The sequence below is a fragment of the Brachyistius frenatus genome, unplaced genomic scaffold (assembly GCF_029030835.1).
Source record: "Brachyistius frenatus isolate BFR_SWC_R1_liver_20210118 unplaced genomic scaffold, ASM2903083v1 Contig_114, whole genome shotgun sequence".
Lineage (NCBI taxonomy): Eukaryota > Metazoa > Chordata > Actinopteri > Embiotocidae > Brachyistius > Brachyistius frenatus.
The window spans coordinates 884,976-901,381 of NW_027210713.1; the positions used below are offsets into that span (position 1 = coordinate 884,976).

General features: G+C 40.5%; 1 protein-coding gene across 1 annotated transcript; it reads right to left on the bottom strand.

Moving 5' to 3' along the window:
* Positions 1 to 878: 878 nt before the first annotated feature.
* Positions 879 to 13,344, bottom strand: jam3a (junctional adhesion molecule 3a). The gene is made up of 9 exons (XM_069712946.1): positions 13,225 to 13,344; positions 7,822 to 7,893; positions 7,589 to 7,702; positions 7,208 to 7,360; positions 5,432 to 5,634; positions 4,837 to 4,936; positions 3,108 to 3,237; positions 2,969 to 3,020; positions 879 to 2,025 (listed from the first exon to the last, which is right to left on the bottom strand). The coding sequence occupies exons 1-9, from the start codon at positions 13,286 to 13,288 to the stop codon at positions 1,990 to 1,992; spliced, it is 924 nt and encodes a 307-aa protein (XP_069569047.1). The 5' UTR covers positions 13,289 to 13,344; the 3' UTR covers positions 879 to 1,989.
* Between the last annotated feature and the right edge of the window lie 3,062 nt (positions 13,345 to 16,406).

A 16,406-nucleotide genomic window follows, 5' to 3' on the forward strand; every position in this document is an offset into this window, starting at 1 on the left:
AATGTCTCGCTAGCGCCCCCTAAAGAGATGCCCCGGCAGCTACATTTACCGACATGCACGAAGTTCGGTGGACATGTGCGCCACACCAAAAATGACTTTTGGGTCACTTTTTGTTAAAGTATGACTTTTTTTTTTTTCTTCATAATTTGGACAACATGCTATATACATAAATTATGTACATATTTATGAAAAAAAAAAGTCATGGAAAGGAGGGGCTTTATCCTCCAACTGAAAGGCAACAGTGCTAACCACTGCACCACCAATCTTCCCAGGAATTTATTAGCATTGTGACAAATCTTTGGCTCACTGCAATCTATAACTCCACCGTCCACAAATATTCATTCAAATGTGACCAAAATAGCCGCAGACATTCTTTGGATAGTAGATATACATGTTTTCAAGGGGGTCTGCAGTGATATTAAATATCTTTCTGTACATTAATATGAACATTAAAATGCTGCTGACATTTACTGATACATATAGGTCAATTGTTCTGGTTATACGTGTGTTTTACTGCAGTGCACTTTTGAAAGCATGACTTTCTAATGTAGTATCTTTACTATACAAGTGTCTAAATAATTATTTCACCATAAAGTGAGACGTGTTTTTAACAAAATGCTTCAGGCTGCAATAACTGTGCAAAAATGTGTTAAACCTGGCCTTCTTTACATCAAGAGAGAAGCCTGTCTTTAAAAAATTGTCGACATCGAGATTTGGTTGAAAAGTTTTTGTGTCGTTTTTCCTTCACTGCAGAGAAACCTCATTATGTTTTTATAAATGAATGTTTTCACTATTATTTCCCTCGGTACAGTTAATTATTCTAAAAATTATTTTACGCATACATTCTCACAACAAAACATTTCGGTCCCAAAAACAAGTACAGTTCAAATGTATTTAATAGTAACAAAATAACATGAACATAGAGCATTAATATCAAATGAACAGTGGACAGTTTACAACAGTTCCTGAGTTGTTACACAAATCATTGACACTAATGTCTGAAATGACACACTGTTGTTACAGACAGGCTCAACACTGCAGATACACACCAAACAGTGAATACTGTGAATTTATTCCGAACAAACCGTTTATTGCAGTATTTACAATAAGGTATGGAGTGCCACGCGTTAAAATGAAGAGATCGAAAAATGTATGCAAGTATGTACATTTAACACGGAGTCCAAAACTGGACAATATGTCCAATACTCATAAAATAATTAGTAAAGCACAAAAGGTCACTTATAAACAGAAACAGCACTCTAAAAAATCATACTTCACCACCTTTATAGTACATTTTGACTCTGCAGCATAGTGGGATATATGATATTCAAATTCAAGGTTTAATCTTGTACATATTTGTTATCGTCTGTACTTTAAATATAATAAAAGGCTGATAAATTGTGCCTTATGAATCTGAGCTGATCAGCCTTTTGCAGTCGGCTACTTATTGCCTGTATAACTACAGTATATACAAAAACAAGTGTCGACTCCTCTGCATGTGAAACAAACCAAGAACATGTTATCTTATGAACGAAGATAAAGTGGAGGAGTTTTGTAAAATAATTTCAGTGTACACTGTAAAAAATTCAGGAGTTATAAAAGAGGATTCATCCAAAAAACCGTGAAGGAATGTAGCTTACAGTTTCTGTTGTGATGACACACATGTTGTGGGCCAAATATCAAATTACACAGATTTGAAATGGTTTTTACTGTAGAATAAAATTTTGCTGGAAAATGAGTAAAAAAAATAATTAATAAATAAGGTGTAAGAACAAAAACCAATCTTTAGAGAAATTTTTTTATTAAATTCTGTGACCGAAAACAGTGCCACAAGATGTTAAAATTACTTTGGCAAGTTGGTTGATTTTAATTTTGATGTGCATCAAGAGTAATGTGCCATGTTACACCTCAAACTTTCCCAACTGGTGCGTCATTGTTGCTTGATAACCTTGACGGTGCTTGTTTTTGTCTTCTCCTCCGTGTCAGCTGTCAAATGATGAATGAAGACTTGTGGCGGAAATGACCCTGTGAGAAACAGGATGTAGAAAATGAGTTCAAAGAACCTTTATTTTGTTTATAGTCAGTGGCGGTTTGTAAATTTGGGGCCCCGCCCCCTCCAACGGTGAGAGAAAAAAAATACTACTTCAACATGTGAAACATAAATTAATTATATAATAATAGTTTGCTGGTAAAATGCACCTGGTAGTCTGTCTGTGAGCAGTTAATAAAAACTGTTTGCAAATTGTATTTCGTTCATTTCTGTGTATAAATACATCTACAAAAGACAGTTAATGAAGTCATTCAACGTCTGTCAACCACAGAACCTGAGGATGCTCTTCCATTGGTTGTTTCAGGCCCTCCCTCTTTAACTGGCAGCGAATCGGTATTGTTTTACGTTTCTTTATCTAATGTGATTGGATAACTTTCGATGGCGTCTTTCAGGTTTGCCTCACATCCGCCATGACGTAATCACACGGTGACTCCTGCTTCTTTCTATCTGACCGGCAGTGGAACGACAACGATGAGACGAGTACTCAGCTGAACCGAGTATCCGGTACGGATAGTGTAGGTTTTGACGAGTACGAGTATCATCGGAGTAAATGCTGATGAAGGCTTCTAACAGACACTAGCTGTGTGCACACATCGGGGGAGCTACACACAGTCTACACCGACTGGGACACACTGGCCATGCTGTCAGTGGAAAAGAAGATGTTGACTGAGATGACTGACTTTAACCAGAAAGTCTTTGAGAAATTGGGAGGCCAGAAGGAGAAGAGGGTCAAATTTATGTTATTTCAAGAAGTGCCTCTGGCTAGTGTTTAGGCAACATTAGTGTGTTGTGTTGTTTTCACATTTTCTTTTTTTTGGCTTATCTGAAATCCGGCTTCAGTTTGATTGCATCACCAGCCGCCACTGTTTACGGTAATTCAGGCAATAAATGATATGTGTGCTTTGCAGTTTTGTTTACCTCATCTGCATCACCGTAGTCAACAGCATTAGTCTGTGCTGGCCAGTTGTAGCTGAAATAAACAAGAAGAAAGACAAAAATATAACACACAGAATGAAGGATCCCTCTGACCTCCTTCGTAGCTGCAGGTTTTACTCACTCAGGTTCATTGTGACTTTTCTTGTGGAAGCATCCGTGTCTGAAGCAGTGATAGGTCCAAGCAGTCAAACAGAAGATGATGACGCCGGCGCCAAACGACTTGAGGGTGATCCCGAGGACGTCGACGTCGTCTGCGAGGGGACACAAAGAGGAAACCCGAACACGGGTCGGTTGCCTGAAACATATCTATGCTGTGACTTCCGGCAGTAGAACGTTAACATTTGAGCTTTTGTATATTGTGTTTACGTTTAGTCTTTATGGTGCTGAAATCCTAACTTGATTAACAGCTCAGTTCGTGTCAGGAGAAGGATTTTATATTCAGTAATCAAAAGTCAGACAGCTTCATATAAATACACTTTCTCTGATATCTTTTCATCAGAGATGCCGAAAGTGTCGAACTTTTTAAACTTAAATTAAAAACCCCTCCTCTTCGGCCTTGCTTTTAATGGATTTTAGACATATCTTAATTTTATTATAACTTCTCTTATAAGTGTCTTTTTATCTATTTGCTTTTCTTTATGCATGTCCTCCACACTTTCCTACCAATTATCATCCGTTTAGCTGCTCTTACATACTTTTAATTCCTCTTACCTATTCCATATTCCATCGTTTTATCCGAGCTTCTGATTAACTATAACTTTTATCTTTTTAATGCATTGTTGTTATTTCTGTACTCGTTTTTAGTTTCTAGTTCTTATCTCACTCTATTTAACGTCTTATTGTCGTTTTACCTTTTAATCTATCTTCTACATTTCTTTTATCTCTATTGTCTTGCGTGTATTGTCTCAAAGTGGTTTATAAATCATCTTATTTCCCTTTTAATCGTGTTTTGAATTTGTTCCCAAATTTATTTTATTTTTCTGGTACACAGTCTTATTATTGGCCTGTCAATCATCTGTAACGCACTCTTGAACTGTACCAAAATGTACGAAAAGTGCTTCATAAATAAAGTTGGATTGATTGATTGATTGATTATCACGGATGGAAAACAGTCATTCATTTTGACATCTTAAACATACTATATTATGAAACAGGGATTTTGTGCAGAGAAAACAATGTATATCTGTATGAATGAATGAAACCTTCATTGCCCAAAGGGGGAATTTGCTTTTCACAACAATAACCACACACAACAACACATAATCAATCAAAACATCATAAAAGGCATCGTTTGGGATATCAATAAGACATAAAGCACACATTCTGAGCAATCTGCTGAACAATCAAACTATCAGCATCTTAAATTGCATATAAATTGCAGATTTGCAGACTGCATTGCACCTGAATAATCTATTTGTTACATTTGACTCATTCGTTCCATTTCATGGCTGAAAACTCCTGTTTTTTTTTATTGTAGTTAAGCATTTGGAACTCCAACTATTTTTAAAAGCTCTACTTATATCTTAGGTCTGCAGGCTCAAGGACTAGTGTGCTGTATTTATGTTTTATGTGATGAGTCTTATTTATTATTACTACTGCACTGTAATCTCAGAAATGCTCTCTCATTCTGTCTTGCACTGAGATGTTTGGTGAAATGACAATAAATTTGATTTGATTTGATTTGACGTTCAAGAAATCTCGACTGTCTGATCGGAGCTTGTTCGGCAGCCGAATTCTTCGAGGAACAAAGGACGTGTCTTTTTTTGTCCTGGACTTCACCCTGAAAAATCATATTCAGATCATAGAGCAGAGCAGCCAGCACTTTCATTGTTCTGTTTGTTGTCACTCACAGACTTCCATGTTTTGCGGGGAGCAGTGTGCGTGTCCTGCGTCATTCTTTGCCAGGCAGTAGTACTCCCCCGCATCCTCCTTCCTCACCCTTCGAAATTTCTGCAGAGACATGTTGAAAAAAAAAAAAATCTTCATAGCGGTGACACGCAGCTGGATTGACATCAAAATGCCAAAGTCAGGCTGTAAATAAACCTTATGACGTGTCGTGACATTTGATCATATTTATGTATTTCTTCTCAGTATCAAACTTCGACCTGGTTACTGTCTTTAAGGCAAACCGTAAACATGTCCGTTGGCTTTGCCTGCAACATGATCCTCCTTTCATATGTCAGTTCTTTGGTTAAGCCTCCTTGCTGGCTATCTTTATACGCAGGGATTAATCCTGCTGTTAGTCATATGGTGGTTAAGGTTTTATTCAGATTAAGCTGCTCACATTTACATAACATAAACCATGATTGACACCAACAGACTCCCATGCACAAACAGAACATTCAGCCAAGGAGAGGATGTTGATTTCTAATAATTTAGTAATAATGAATATTGACTGATAGCTATCCAAAGTGAAGAAGTTATAAATTCCTCCGTCTTTCTTACCAGGCCACCGGTGTCGGCGTTGATGCTGTAGGAGGAGTTGACGAACTTGGGGTTGTTTTTGGGATCCTGGGGAAGCTCCTCGCTGTTGTGGAACCAGCGGTACTGAGGAGCGGGAAAGCCCTCGTTCTCCAGACATCGCAGCTCCGTCGATGTGCCGACTGTGACGGCCTCCGGCACGCTGCACCGTGGGACGACAGGTTTCACTGCACACAGACACAGAGTCATCAATCTACAGCAGGTTAAGGACACATCCGACTACTGTTACTACTTCTAAAGGACCAAAACGTATTGTTTCAGCGACAATAACGTGGCGTTTCTCCAGAAACTTTACATTTTTCCATTTTGTCATAAATTAGTCTGACTTTAAAAGGAAATGTGGTTTTTTTTACTTTTTTTGTTTGGAGTTGGAGGACTGATATCACTGTAACTGGATGGACCTGTATCAAACCTACCTGACACCGATTGTCTGTGGTCATGTGTGTGGTCTGTTTATGCAACATCCAGTGAACACTGCGGGACCTCCATCTTCTGGGTTTCTGTGTGTGCAGGACAGTGTCTGCTCCAGTGTCTCCTCCAGTGTCTCCTCCAGTGTCTCCTCCAGTGTCTCCTCCAGTGGCTGCTGCAGTGTCTCCTCCAGTGTCTCCTCCCGTGGCTGCTGCAGTGGCTGCTGCAGTGTCTCCTCCAGTGTCTCCTCCAGTGTCTGCTGCAGTGTTTGCTGCAGTGTTTGCTGCAGTGTTTGCTCCTGGCAACATTGGGCTTCCTTATGTAAAAAGTTTCCTACTAACCGTGATGAGGCAAACCTGAGGTGCAGCAGACCTTTAGGTTTACCATCGGGACATGCTGCCTGCATGTGCGTTGCAGTCACAGAACATCTTTTGATTTTAATTTTAGTTCTCATGTTAACAAGTTAGAGCTCACTGCTGCAGTGTGTCACCTGGAGTTCAGCATCTTCCTTGCTTTTTTACGCATTATGCGTTTCAAGCAAAAGCAATGTCAATTAGTATGTAATAGTTTTTATTATATCAGTCATTTAACAGGGGAAGTGCAGTATTTTCCAGGTGCTCTCTGTCTGTCTGTCTGTGTCTTGCTCTTTACGACGGTGAACTAAAACCACATTACTGCTTTTGGGTTACAACTCTTCACTTGTTGGACCTCAAACATTCGATTACTGATGGTCATCATCCAAGGAAAGCTCTATGTTGAAAGATATGGCTGGCAGTAGCAGCCCCCCTGCAGGCACATGAATGAGCCGCAGCAGTACAGCGAGGTAGCCGCCACGCACGGCATGCAGGCTGGGCGGTGTGTCCCAGGCCTTCCCTTCCTACTTAAAGTCACATTAACTGCTGCCCTCTTTTTAAATAATTAAATACTTGCAACATCATCGCAGGCCCCAGGTATTCCCCTCCATTTGTATAATTTATTTCAAGAAATAAACAAAGGTTTGAGTCTTTCCTGAAATGTTGTGTTTCCTGAGACTGGAGGGTGAATTCAGAGGCTGCAGGGCTGGCTGTTAAACCACTCTGGCAACCACACAGCGACGACCACCGTTGGCTGTTGCTTCATATTTGAGGGATAAATATGACAGCAGTATTGATCTTTTCATTCATCAGTTAGAGAGTAATTAAGAATGTCGACGTAAAAACAAAGACAAGCAGCTGAATCTCAGATCTCTGAGGTGGAGTCTGTCTTAAACATATGTAAAAACAGGTGTGCAGTAAATCTTAGTCAGTCACAGGCAAGTCAGTGATGTGGCACCACAACACAGCGTCTGCTCACCTCTCACTGCCAGACTAATAAGTATCTCGTCAAAGTCCCTCTGATCGTCGATGGCGGCCACCTCGCAGCGGTACTCGGCGGTGTCTGATCGAGTGGTGTTGTAGATCAGAATGTTGGCCGGCTCTCTGAGCTGAGCTCTGTGCTCCAAGTCCCCTTTTAGAGAGAAGAGAAGAAAAAAAAAAAAACCCACATAAAACCCACTTTACAATTGCCCATTCAAACACATAGCGTGACTTCACAGTTCAAAAACAGAATTCACAGCCAAGTTCTTTCAAGGTACTGTTCATTCAGCTGAGCTCTCAGTCCGGAGACGGCACTTTCAAACGCTGTGGTCTACTGGCTGGTGGGGTTTTTCACAAAGAGAGTTTCCGAGAGGTTTACCTGCTATTCTGTTCTGAAAGTACACGTAACTGGGGACGCCGTTTTTTATCTTTTTCCATTCAATCCTCGGGTTGTTTGTTGAGATGGACTCTATTAAGCAGGTCAGCTCGATGGCTAGGGGAGACAAAAAAAAAAAAAAAAACAGGAGAGTGCGTGAGAGACGGAGCCCAAATCAGCAAGAGGAAAAGGTGCTTTGGTTTAATAGGTTAGAGACGGATGTTGCAGCTACTTACGCTCAAACTCATTTGCCCACACAATCTTGTCCATGGTTCGGAGGATTACCCCAAGTGATGATGGAATGTGGCCTGTGGAGGAAGGAGGAAAACAGACTCTAAATGCTGAGTAACCATGATTTACCACACACACACACACACACACACACACACACACACACACACACACACACACACACACACACACACACACACACACACACACACACACACACACACACACACACACACAACAACACACACGCTTTTTCATTAGCAGACATTATGAAGCGGGCATGCTGCCTAATAAACAGCAGATTAGAGGGACCTGATTTAGGGTGAACACATCTAATTAATTACCCTCCCTTTCTATTTGAGAAGACTGATGCCCCGGGCCAAAACATTTAAGTTTATCAAACACGTGCAGCCAACAGCACCGGTTTTGGAATAGAATAAACTCCCAGTACAAATACTCTGACTTCAGTACTTAACAAAATAATTTGGGTGGTGATAAATCATCAGTGGGAGACAATAAGTTCTAAATCTGAAGTTGCCGCGATAAAAAGATTAAGACAGAAGTGAATGTAATATTCAGACAGTGACCCAAATGAAACCCAGAATGACGTTCGAGTGTTTTGGTTTTTGTTTGAGGGTGATTGCGTCCAGTTTTACGAGAATGCAGCTGGATTGTTTGGCCTCAAGTCAAACAGTTTGAGTTAGTGAAGACCAGGACTGAAGGCCAAAAGTTTCGGAAACAGGCTACAAGTCCAGATAAGACTACATTCTTCAGAACTGCAGTACAACAAGGGACTTTAAAAAAATTGTTTCAAAATCTTCATTTGGAACAAAGCTGGTACATATCTTCTTGTAAAGCACGGTTACATGACGTTCCCATTTTAACTTGAGGGTGAGAAGGAAAAAGAATAAAGTACAAATAACTTAAGTACACAACGTGTCAATAATACACAAAGATAAAAATTTGACAAAAAGGAGTAGCTAAAAAAAACCATTTTAGATTACATAAAATCTGTTCTACACGAGGATGCATAATCAATTCAAGGAACTTTTTCTTGTTCAAGTCCTCAAACTAAATTTTGTTTCTCCACCAAAACCATATCCTGCAATAAGGTATTTTATTGACGTTAGTGAAGAGGGTTTTAAATTATTTAACCTGATATGATAACGGGAGTTTTCACTTTCAACGACTGATGCTGGAAACTATCCCGGTACCAAAGACCAGACAGAGGGCGGGTGGGGATGCTTGATTTCTGCCCAAAACCAAAGCCCACGCTTGAATGTGAGTGTCTGCATCACTAGCTCTCTGAACCTCTGTGTTTGGATGACGATATGCCTCTGAGGGAGAGCAGGAATTGGTCAATGATGTGTCACCCATTAGAGCAGAGAGCATCCATTTCTCCCAACAAATCTCGTGAAGTATTTGGGCCAAAGTGCTTTTAAAGCAAAGAAAAGATGTGTTTGAAGGGTTGTGCAGTTTTTCCCACTTAGCTACAACACTGTTGTTTTAAAGCCAAACACCCTAAAAAAAAATATGATTATTCTTTAATGTATTCTTTCAGGTTTGGTTGGAAAAGCTTCTTCGCTAAATTGTGACACTAATTGATACTGAAGTTTACAAATAAATAATTAATCGTCATCCCGAAACAAATCAAGTCAGAGGCAGAAAACTAACGTAACAGTGGGAGTGTGCTTACATTTGAACTGCACTTAATCAACCGTCTCGGTTTCCCTCTGGCATAAACACAACACATGAGATGCATTTATTTTTAAGTTCCCTGCTCGAGTGAGCTCCTTACAGCAATCAGTGTTATTTTCTAAATGTCACATTTAAATGGCAACAGGCATCAATTCACAAGTTGTACCATGTTCGGCCAGCAGAATGCCAATTTAAGCAGAAAATAAGTGAGTCTGAGGGTGTGTGCAACAAATTAGGAAAATGTGAAAATTACAGTTCAGCGTGTGCCAATGATTCTTTGTGGTGTTTCTGCCTTCCACTGATACACTATACTCAACAATTTGTGTCTGTGCCACTTCCACACGCAGTAATTGCTGGGCGCACATGAAACCAACAGCACCCACGCTGATTAATGAAGGCCTGCCCGCTCCCGGTGGGGGCGGGATGAAGGGTTGCAGTTGATTAGACAATAATAATAACCATCGGAGCAGCCGTCGAATACGACGAGACGTCCCTCCCTTCTGTTTCCCCGAGGCGTTTGCGGGTGACCCTGAGACGTTACGGTGTGACCCTGAGCCGGAGGGAGCGAGCGTATAGCCGACGCTCCGGCCTGAAAAAAGAAATACGATGAAAACGCGGATCCTGCCGGAGCGTCCGGTTCTACGAGCGCAGCTGTGGACGCTGATGAGATCCGACTCCCAGGTCTCGGCTTCCGTCTCTGCTGCTGACTTTTCCCACCCTGGAAATGGAAGGGCTATTTTTACCGCCCCCCGCTGTGACTGGACATCCTTAGAGACATCCAACAAATGCTCCCCACCCCCCAGACGTACGCTGGGCTTTAACGCTGCTCCGTGAACTGGTTCGGAGAGGAGCTGGTTTTCAGGAACAAAATAATAACTACAGCTCTTTCACATATTTCTCTTTTAATTAAATTTGCTGCAATCACCCAGCACACTCCCTGTTTCAACATCACTGTGTGTGTGTAATGTGTTATTCCAAGTTAACAGAGAAGATTTGCAGGAGTACATCCGGTTTCTGGCAGAAGGTCCTTGGAGATGACCTCTGCTGCACGTCACCTCCCCAAATGTCCACTTGGACAGAAAACAAACACGGTAAACAATTTCCAGCCCTTCTTATTTGCATTAAAAGCAGATGCTGCGGTTGCAGCGGAACCAAAACCTGATGTAAATGCACCAATTCCACCAGCAGGCGAAGAAGCGTTACCGTGACCTTATTTGAGGTTCGTCTCATCTTTTCACAAACAAAACCAAATGTGGGCCGTGGGAAAGAATAACCACAGTCTATTAACGAAACAATGTGTAACTAATTACTGATGCGAGCTATAAAAGCATTCAGACAACAATGCTCCGTCGCCCATGTGACAATGTAGGCTGAGGAGAAGACAATATTTCGGAATTATTAAAATAATCTCTGCGCTTGCTGGAAAGCAAACACCGGCTCCTTGTTAATCCCTCTGTTATGGTAACGCTTAAGCAAAGTAGGTCTATAGCCCGTTCTGGGGGGAAACGTGCTCCTTTTAAATAGCCACATTCTGCAATCCTCTTATGCGCTAAATATGAAAACAAGCACCTCGTCACTGCAACAAAAAGTTGTTGATCCAGTGCGTCTATAAAAAGCTTTTTCCCAGACATTCCAGTGCTGTCGCTGCAAACATGATGAAGGCGGAGGGATGGAGCGAGGACCACTGGGATTCACAGCATACCGGCGCGGCCGAGTAAATAAGAACGATCGCTCCAGCGGAGGCAGTCGTGGTGTCACAAGAGCGTGTGGGAAATGTAAGAAAAGGGACCCGTGAGCTGTGCTTTGTTTTTTCATACTGTTATATGACACGGGTGTAGAAAAAAAAAAAAAAAAAAAACAGAGACAAAATGAAGCTTCAGCACATTTGAGCTCTGCAGTGTTGTTGTCCTGGTGAGAAACCAGGCTGCACGGACACATGACACCAAACTATTAGTATTTATCAGCCGCTTTTATCGTTTACTCAAGAACATCGAGTCTAAGGTGGGATTATTTCACTTTCATAGAATTTTGAGTTGATAATCAGTCTGCAAAGACAATCTTTTTAAACACTTTTAAACATTATTTGCTGCCTTTTTTCTTTTCTTTTTTTTTGGTCATGTATGATTGTAAACTGAATATATTAAGGTTTTTGGACCATATAAATTCTCTGTGAGAAATAATAATCACAATAATTTTTCAAAGTTTTCTAAGATTTTTTTAAATGAAAAAAAAGTATTCAACAATCGCAAAAATAATGAGCAAGAAAACAATTATTAGTTGCAGTAACATCATATTACCTCATACTGTCGGTGTGGAATCCCTTGCAGAAAAAAAACAAATGAATGTCACATGCGCAAAAACTCATGTGACACATTCGATCGTGCACATGTGAAACTTGTGTTTTGCATGGTGAAACATGGTGTAACGTGTGAAGCCCATGTAAATTCCCATGTGATAACTTTCCCACACAATGTTCCCCATTTTATGATATATTGCAAAGCGGCGTTAACATGTGTCATACATGTGATTGCCATATGTAGAAAACATGGGAAACATGTTTTTTTTTTTATCTGTACGGGAATAACATGACTTCAAGCTACATAAAGGGGAAAATGTGAATATATATATATAATACTACAAACACAACAATTCAGCTTAATGCTCCAATTAAACAAAGTTAATTCTCCTTCACGTTCATTATTCGAGCCTAAAAGCGGTGACGCGAAGTCTAAACACCTTCATTTTTTCACAATTTCTCCTGCTTCTGTTGTTGTGAGCTTGCGGTATTAGTGTACTCTGCATCAATACCGTGAGGTGAGTTTCAGAGCACAACAAATGAAGCTCTGCCCGTCAAGAGATGACCGCCGAGGTCAAGGGTTCACCGGACAGTCGGTGCATCACGTCAGCCCAAAATCTCCAGCTGTTGTGGCCAAACATCTTCATCACGCAAGCTCAGCTGATCCACCTGCCTCCCTAATAACAACCCCACTCATCATCATCATCATCATCATGATGATTTACCACGTGATCAGGAGAGGTCAATTTGAACTAATATGGGGATTCCAGCTGGTTATCTGTACTTTGGATTTGACTGTCAGAGACGCACAAGTTAAGCCGAGTGCTTTTAAAGCGTGTGTTTGCACACAGAGTAAATCCAAGGCCTGCACGTCTGATAACCCTCACAGGTCATGACAGCTGCACTTTCTTTCTTCTTCTTTTTTTTTTACTCTGAAGTAAGTATCGCTTTGTTGTTTTTTTGTTGTTTTTTTTATTCCAGAACATTTCCTGTGAAAATAAGCAAAGACATGAGCTAGCTCATGTCGAGGCTTTCAACGAAGCGCCGCTGAAACGTTTAGCAGACGGTGAATTCAAAACGTGACTCTCACAACTCCGACTCCGATGTAACGTCTGCTACGGTGTTTAAAAAAAAAAACACACACACACACACACACACAAAACAAACAAAAAAACACCTCTCCCCGACAGTTAAACCCTCCGTTAAAACACCACAAGCCTCCCCCCTCCTCCTCCTCCTCCTCCTCCCCGACACCCTCAGCCTGTTTGCGGGGAAGCTAACGTCTGCTCCAACGTTAGCACCGACAGCTTTCCGTCACGGCTCGGATTTAACGGCACCTCGTTAGGTTTTCTGTAACGGCTTTGAGGGAGGGGGGGGGGGAAAAAAAAAAAAAAAAAAGGGGGAAACAACTCACCGAGGCTGCTGTACAGAATAAAACAAGCCACGAGTCGCGCAATCGCCATCTTGCAGCGTATCATTAGTCGGTTGCAGCTGCACACACTCGGCACCTCCTGAAAGGTTTGAGGATGGGGGCAGAGCAGACTGGTGGATGTTGCCATGGACGAGTTTCCATAGCTACAAGGGCTGAGAGGGGAGGGGGAGGGGAGGGGAGGGGAGGAGAGGGCGAGAGAGCCCTGAGCGCTGTCTGACAGGCGGTAGGCGGTGCCAAACATGCCTGTGTCCTCCCAGAAAACACTCATTAGGTTAGGTAGTTACTTTATTAATCCCCGAGGGGACTTTTATTTTTATTTTTTTCGCTACAGCAGCATACAGAAAGCAATAAGATAATAATAGAAGAATAGAAAAGCAGTAAAATAGCAGTAAAAAAATATTAAATATAAAATGCACAGTATATACAGTCTATACAGTATTATATCAAGGACTGAAACCACCAATATATATATATATATATATATATAAAGAAAAACAGGAGACGCAATAAATAAATGTATATGACATTAAATGCACCGATAATATTGTTTTTAAATGTATGCAGGTATTACTGATTGATAAAATGCAATATAGATTGGTATCTTTGTTTTAATTTGCACTTGTTTACTTTTATATCAATCCCCTATTTATTTCATAAACTGTACATAAAAAAAAAAAAAATGAATGTGGCCTGTCGGTCAGAAAAGTGAAGCCAATTCAAAAGTTGCCATAAAGTACAATACAAGCGAGGGCCATTGGGGCTGGCTCCAAAAAGCCACTCCCCCCCCATAAAAAAAGGCTACATTTGAAAAATTAATTAATGGAAAAATTAAAATGGAAAAGTCAATAATACAGGAAATGAATACAAGTAGGATACATTAAAACAGAAATATCAATTTATGTGAACAAAAATTCAATTAAGTTATGGCTACATTTATTTTTTTACGCATTTAATGGCCGATGGATTTATTTATTAAGTCGTTTAATGATTCATATTTTCATTTCGGATTTTGGCAGTTTCTGTGCTCCATTTGCAACCCGAGGTGTACGTTATCGTGCCGTTGCAACGAACACCCTCTAGTGGTTTTGTGTCTCCGTGGGAGTTTAAAGGACAATGCCAGAGATTTTGTATGTTTTTCAGTACAATTTTAAGGTATTTTACTTGAGTAATTCCATTTGATGGTACTTTATATTTCCACTCCACTACATTTCAGGGGGAAATATGTGCCTTCTGCTTTACTACAATTATTTGACAGATTTACTTTTAAAATGATTTGACCAGTGCTGTTTATATGGCTCTGAATTTGACACAATGGATCATTTAACAAGCTTTTAAATGCATCATGTTGTTGAAGATTAAACCAATTGTCTCCAACCTGTTTGTCTTCAGACGTCTTACATAAAGCAGTGTGCGGGAGGCGTAACTTTTCAGGTTTCTATGATTTTTGTGATTTCAGAGATTACAGAAAAAGTAAAAAAAAAACTGAAAACACATTTGTGCATCACAACTTTGTTTTTTTTCTTTCCTCTCCCAGTAATCATTTGAGGACCTGTCCCAATTATCTGCTGTCCCCTGATATAAACCTGGATATTAACTAGCTCCACCAGCTAGTAACATGCTGCTTACACACTCATGCATCAGGATTAACAATCTATTGTAATACATGATAATATATCAGTGAGAAGGACCAATACTTTAACTTTAATGCATTGACTATATTTTCCTACAAATGGTTATGTAGGCGTACTTTTACTTAAGTAAGAAGTTTCATGCAGGCCTTTTAGGTAATGGAGTATTTCTACATTACTGTTTTGGTAGCTACTTTCACATAAAGGATCTGAATATTTCTTCCACAATAATAGTTAGGCCTATAGTTCCAGTATCCTCCAGCAGTGTGTTAACAGCAGAGTTAAGTCGATGCTCCTGTTCAAAGCCTTTGAATGTCAGTGTGCTATACTGGCTCTTCTACATTTGACTCCTTCTGCGTATCGTGACTTTTTTGTTTTTATTGAGCACTGACACTTCTCTGAAGCTGTTTTTCTGCTTTTTCCTCCATATGGAGTTATCTGGGTAATTCTTAAATAAACTACATTACCCAGGGAGCACTACGACATCCTCACCTGTCCACTGTTCACTGTTTGTGGCTAACGGGTCTAGTAACGTTACATTACCCTCGCAATAAGGCTGGATTGCCTCCAAAAGGGCGCAAAGAAACACGAATACAATCAGACGAAGACACAGCAGAGCTTTGACGGTCAAATCCTTCCAAACCAGGAGGTAATGCGGGCCGTGAGCAGCGAGCAGCCCGTTGACGCAAAGTCAGCGTCATCAGTTGAATCGTAAACACACTGCAGCTGCCTCTGTACGTATGTAAACAACCCATTTATAATGAATAACAATCTTCACCCTCCTGAAAAGTGGTTTACAGATGCTACTTGTTCTCTTTAGAAAGCTTTCACTTGACAAGGACTTTTTGCTAATTGGAGTCTCGTGTTCTTCATGTAGAACATTCTCCATTTCTCAGTAAACAAACTTGGTGTACTGTATTGCTGTTCTGATGGTGTTGGTCTGCTTGATCGTGCTTTGAAAACAAACACGTAGTTTCTGCAAAGTGTTTCAGAGTGTCATGCACTGGTCCCTCAGAAACCTTCAATCTGGCCATGATTTGATGCTGAGAAAGCCCCTCTTTGCTCAGAATAACAATCTGACTTCTGACACTTCCACTCAGACGCCTTTTGTTTCAGACTATCACAAAACTGGGTAGTCAGCATTGTTCTGCGGAAAACTTGAGGCACAGCCATATTTACAAGTTATCATATAGGCTATATTTTCTACGTTCAGAGTTTCTCTTTGCACTTTTGGGGTTCAATTCCTGGATAATTTACCTCTTTGGTCCCGTGACTATTCAATGAAATTAAACCTTTTTTGTGGAACTGCTAACAACTTACTCAGTTATAGAATAGTCACAGTGTTAATGTGAGATTTAAGAATTTAAAACAGAGCAGCCCATTTTGGGGCCCACGGGCCAAGTTTGGCCCTCGCTGTCTTTGTTTTGTCCCGCCACAACAAAACATTTATTTTTGGCCTGTGGTCGTCCATGCAGATTCATTTCTGACTCTTCATAGGAAATGGATTGTGGATATTGATGATGCAATATCTATCTA